We start from the raw sequence: 6,000 nt of genomic DNA on the forward strand, positions 1-6,000 counted from the left end.
CCTGCACAGCCGCTACTTGTGGTCGGACCTGTATTTGTTTCCTAACACTTGTCATCATTACTGTTGTTGTTTCACACGTGTGCGCACACACCCACCCACACACACACAAACACACAGAGCGAGTGATGAAAGACACATGTTGCAGTATCTGTGGTTGATCTCTGCAGAATTTCAACACTATTTCACTGAAGCAGGAAGCTTCAAACAACATGAAAGGTGAAGTGGACGGCCATCACAAGAACTGATTCAACGATTCTATCAGACCTGCACAAATTATATCTGTGCTCAGTGTCTCATGGTTGTTGTGCAATCAGTGCCAGCTGGGCCTGGACATAATTGAATAATGCAGATGTGACGTTGGCTTTCGGTGGAGGGGGCTGTTTGCTGATATGAGTTGTTGTTTTTTTCCCCTGTTTTATCAGCTGATGATGAACATTGATGGTAAACGCATGTGTGTGTTTGTGTCTTTTAGGAGAAGAGTAATGTGCAGCACAAGGGCAACAAGCAGAAAGAGGTTGCTGGAGCCAACATCAAGTCAAAGTAAGTGACTTACAGAAATCTGTGTAATACAAATATCCCTAAATTTTATAATGTACATTTTTATTACACAAAACATGTACACTACTTTCATAAAGAGTTATACTTCCACAGAAAGTATACAATAAAAACTGACATTAATTAGATTTAAATTACAGGCAGTCTGATTGTGTTCATTCTGATGCAATTTAAGTATGTTTAGACTATGATATGTGAAGTAACTTGTATTTTGTGTCTGGATTATGCAATGCTACACCTTCGCTAATCGCAGAATGTGTGTCTCTGTGTGTGTGATTCTTAGTTCATGTTTATGTGTTTGTTGTTAGTAAGAATTAGTCTTTGGATGAAAGACAGGGTTAATACGTATTAAAGTGATACTTAATCCCCCGTGACCATGGATGATCTCTTATACTGAAGGGAATATTTTGTGTGTGTGTACTGGTGTACTGTGTGGGGGGTGTAATGGAAAATTCTCATGATGTATTTGTTGCCTCCCTTCTCCAACTTCCTCTCTCTCTTTCTCTCCCTCTCTCTCTCTCTGTCTCTCTCTCTCTGTCTCTCTCTCTCTCTCTCTCTCTCTCTCTCTCTCTCTCTCTCTCTCTCTCTCTCTCTCTCTCTCTCTCTCTCATTCTCTCTCTCTCTCTCTCTCTCTCTCTCTCTCTCTCTCTCTCTCTCTCTCTCTCTCTCTCTCTCTCTCTCTCTCTCTCTCTCTCTCTCTCTCTCTCTCCCCCTCTCTCTCTCTCTCTCTCTCTCTCTCTCTCTCAGTATTCACACGTCAGAGAGCCAGCAGGAATTTTTCAGGATGCTGGATGAGAAGATTGAAAAGGTGAGGGTGTGTGTAAAGCTATAAGAACTGGATGGAATGTTTCTTTGAGCATTTGCAGAAACAGCTGGGTCCTAAAATTTAAAAGGACAGACTGTATAAAAACGTCAATCAGCTCACAGTGTCAGCTCTGAGCTCCACATGTGTGAGGGGGAGGAGGAGGAGGCCCTCGCTGCAATGATGAGCGCTCACTCCTCTTACTCTACCACTTGAACTAACATTGGTTGTTTCTGACTATAGTCAAAGTTCCACAGTGAAGTAACTCTGAGTCATAGCTGGATTCAGCTACATTTTATTTTTGAACCCTTCCTTCAAACAAGTGGTGAGAGGAGTGTTCACTTTCCATAACTTGAATGTAGTAATATCACAGTTCAGAAATAGGAAGGCATTGTCTAAACAGCCAGTCATTATCTAGAGAATGTGCTTAAAGCTGCTCTATAATTTATAGGTCACCCATAGTTACCATCTGTCTGTCTTATTTCTCTGTGGTCCAACCTCAAAACTTTACCCAACAAATGCCTAAATATGGAGGCCCTGGAGGAATGATTTTAGGGCCGCCCGTAGTTCTGATGAATTATTATCACTCAGCCCCCTCTCACAATAACATCTACAGAGTGTTTTAGCTTATTTCAGCTCAATGCTTTGGAGCATTGCTCACCCCCACAGAGCAGGCAACAGGCTGGTAAATATTATGAAGCATTTTTAGCCAGAAATAACCTAAAGGAGCTGGTGGAGGCCAAATCTGGAGCTAAAAAATCTTGATATGAAGACATGAGAAAGTGTGTCTTTTGGATAGGATGCAACAGTAAACTCAAACGCCTAACAATTGTACAAGGTGATAGAAAAGTAATCAGTTTAAGATAAGTTGTTAAAAGCAACAAATACAGGCACAACCTCTTAAACCCCCAAATCACATCTTTGGTCAATTTTCAGAGCAGCTGGAGATAAACTTTAATTTATCATTTCATTCTGTTTTAGCTCTAATAATAAAGTTTTATGTAACTATAGCCCTGCAGAAGTTGGAGACCTGTCATAAAGCATTATATCATGGCATGGATTGCCATTTGAATTGTAGAGAATTGAATGTGAAGAGTTACATAAGATGAACACACAGCAGTTAATCCCTGCAGGCAGTACTCTACTTTTATAGTTGCACCTCTTTTGTTGCTACTTTGCAGTCTGTGTTTTAAGGCCTCATTTAAGAGAGTGAGACTGTAGAGTTAAACAATCTGTTTGGTGGCTCTTAAGAGGAAGAGAAGGCATTTAAGCTATCACCTCATCACAGTGGAAGAAACAAAGCAACATAACTGCCCACCTGTCAGCACTTTACTGCCTCATCCAGTGTTTTCAATACAAGAACCTGCAAAGAGACGAGGGTTTGTGTAGCCGGGACTGGAGTAACAGGTGCGTGGGGGGGTTTGCTGCATGCAGACAGCTTATAGTCAATTGAAGCAGGTTATTACTGAGTACACTTAACTGGAACACTTTAGAGTGGAAAAACAAAAATTCTGAGGCACTGGTTTGGCTTAGTGTTGAAGTTTTGCATCCCTTGTACAGAGGCTATAGTTCTCTATGCAGGCGGCTTGGGTTCTAAAAAAAAACTTTAAAACATGAACATTTTGCACTCTTCTTCTCATTCTCTGTCTCTTTCTCTTCAGGGACAAGACTACTGTTCGGAGGAGGAGGAAGATGGGACATAGCACAGAGGTCCCGACTTTTACCCCTACAGGGAGCCTCACAGAGTGTGTGAGTGTGTGTATGTGTGTTTGTGAGTGAGTACATGTGTGCGTATGCGTGCCTGGTAGAAAGAGTTAAAAACAGTGTTTTATCAATGGGCACAAATGTGACAGGACACTGTGTGTGTCGGTATGAGCATGTGTGTTTTTGAACGTATGGCGAAGATAGTATTTTAATAGAAAGTGAAAGAGCAGAAGAGAGAGAGAGAGAGAAAGAAAGAAAGAAAGAGAGAGAGTTGGATTAAGGACACTTTTATTGGAATGTTCAGCCTTCCTTTTAAGCGTCCCAGCCCTCCAGGCTCCTGAGCGGACAGATGGAGGTGGCAGAGCGATATAAGGATGGACAGACGAGGGGGAGATGGACGATGGACTGGCATAGAGCAGCATAAATGTGGAAAAAAGGACTAGCCACAGTCGCAAACAGAGTTATTTCCTGAAGCAGGACAACATCCCTCCATCTGTCCCTCCGTATCTGTCCCTCCATTTTCCAATTGTGAACATTACCCCCTTCTATTGGGCAGCGAAATGTCCTAACACTGAGGCCCAGGAAGAGCAAAAGTCTTTGTGCGATGGGAGTTGGATTAAGAGACACGCAAGTGAAGAAGAAAGGAAGCCCCTCGGGGCAGAGGAGTTACCTTCATCACCAGGATCCACACTGAACTTTTTGGCCCGCCTACCTATAGCCATGGAAGAAGAAATGTGTGTGTGTGAGGAGAGGAAATTTGTGATATTTTAATAAGAGAATATAGAGCAAGCAGGTGGTTTAGAAACTCTAAAACTCCTCCTGCCTTCTGAAGTCAAGGACCTTTATTTTTTAAACTCTGCAATCACTCATTCAGTTGTTTGCCTCTTTTCTGATGTTCTTCAGTTTGTTTTTACTCTTGGCTTCCTTCTTAATGTATCTTCATCAAAGTCATTATCATCCTCACTGCGGCGGGCAGACTGACGCTGCGTGAGGTCAGAGCATCTGTGTCTCAACTCCATTCATCCTCCTTCAGATACACACACACACACACACACACACACACACACCTCTTTCTAATGTACATTTGAATCACGCTCTCATTTCAGCATTACCTTCAACACGACATACACACAAACATAAACATCATAGTATCTCTCGCATTTCACCAGCAGACTGTCATGTGCAGAGGTGTTCTGTAAGGCTTTATATCTGCTTTGTTCAATGTTCACACACATGCACAAATACACACACATGCTCGGGCACTGAAGCAGCAAACAGTGCTGAGCTCAAGAGGAGGATGCGTGGCTGCTGTGTAGACACAGACGTGATCACATTTTTGTTGCCATCTTTGTTGGATACTTCCTGTTGTATTATTTGGAATACTTTTTTTCTATTAAAATTAAAAACAAAGAAGCTCTTATCTTGTGGGTCTGAGTGCATGTATTATGAGTGTGAGTGTGTGTGTGTGAGTGTGTGTGTGTGTGTGTGTGTGTGTGTGTGTGTTTTGGTATAAGCTGAGTGATGGAGCGCTGCCGTCATGCTTGCAGTGTTGTAAGGAGTGTGAAGTCAGTCTATTTTCATGTGGTCATGCTAACTAGAGCTGTGCAGTCCAAGTGGATTCACTCAACAGAGAGACTGCGTTGTGCCACCTGCTGGCACAAGATCAGTACTGCAGCGTAGAAGGATAACATATCAAGGATAGTGATAAACCTCAACTGTTACTGAATACCATATTTAACTATATGTTGTCAGTTAAGTGTGTAAGGAAGACTTTGAATGTATTAGATTAAAACAATTAAATTAACTTTTTACTTAAATATTGACACATTTTGTATTATTTTTAACTATCCCATTTGTTAAACTTGATCCTGGAGTCTCCTAGGTCAGGCTAATTCAGCCTCTTTCCCAGGAAATGCTCTACATATGGAAAAAAATTCCAATGAATATTTAAAGTGTCTAAATGGAACCCTTAAAGATCGTAATATAGATTGTGTTTCTTAGACATAAAAGCCAAATGCATATGATATGAGACGCACCCTTGCTTGGATCAATCAAATTAGAGATATTGCTTCTATATCCTTTCTTGGTCGAGTATGACCGGAAGTTAAATGTTGTATATAAACTAATGTTAGCAGACATGTGATACATGTTGCTGTCTTACTAAATTGCTGATTCTGTTTGATGACTATGTGAATTCTTAATATTTTGATGTGTGAATATACCTTTACCTGCACTTGGCACATGCAGAAGGTTATGCTGGTCAGCGCAAAATTACATCCCACTTTGAACTAGAATAATTTGAAAATACATGAATTAAAGCTGCACCGATCACTGTTTTAATAGCAATAGATCTCATTTCTTATTTAATATAAAATAGGTCACATCTGTGGTCACAACTATCTTAAAGTATTCATCCCACAATTAAGAGGTCCTTTCAGTCCTTAGCATCCTGTAGCATCTTCAAGCTCATTGTTTGTGCTTGTTCATTTGGGCTGCAGCTATAACAAATCAAAACGTGCAGCAATTTTATGGGTACTTGTTACTACAACTTTTTATTGCCCCTTGTGGGATTATATGTGCAGAGAAATCAATAGTAGTATCATCAAAAGTTTAAAATAGCTTTATTACTCTTCATGAGTTCAATATTTAATTTACAAACTTGCACAGATGGAAGCAATGGAGGTAAAATACTTGTAATGCATCATAATAATACAGACAGAAGTCATTGCACATCAAGAAACAGAGGTAATACTCATAGTAAGTGCGCACCTTTATTGCACAAATGACTATGTGATGATGTGTTTGGAGTCAACATAAAACCCCCACAGACTGAATCAATATCTCCACTAGGCTCAACCTAATGTTCGCCCTGTGGGACTGGATGCCATGGATGCTCTCAGTGAGTGTCAGTGGTTAAGTTGATTACCACATTATGAAAG

General features: G+C 40.7%; 1 protein-coding gene across 1 annotated transcript in view; it reads left to right on the plus strand.

Annotated features, from left to right (window-relative positions):
* Nucleotides 1-4,481, plus strand: part of zgc:92140 (uncharacterized protein LOC447854 homolog) — a 38,293-nt gene extending 33,812 nt beyond the window's left edge. Inside the window, exons 4-6 of the mRNA XM_034673677.1 lie at nt 473-540; nt 1,303-1,363; nt 3,019-4,481. Coding sequence (XP_034529568.1) covers nt 473-540; nt 1,303-1,363; nt 3,019-3,060 — 171 coding nt within the window. The 3' untranslated portion in view covers nt 3,061-4,481. The remainder of the gene's footprint in view (nt 1-472; nt 541-1,302; nt 1,364-3,018) is intronic.
* Nucleotides 4,482-6,000: the final 1,519 nt, after the last annotated feature.

The sequence above is a fragment of the Notolabrus celidotus genome, chromosome 2 (assembly GCF_009762535.1).
Source record: "Notolabrus celidotus isolate fNotCel1 chromosome 2, fNotCel1.pri, whole genome shotgun sequence".
Classification (NCBI taxonomy): Eukaryota; Metazoa; Chordata; class Actinopteri; order Labriformes; family Labridae; genus Notolabrus; species Notolabrus celidotus.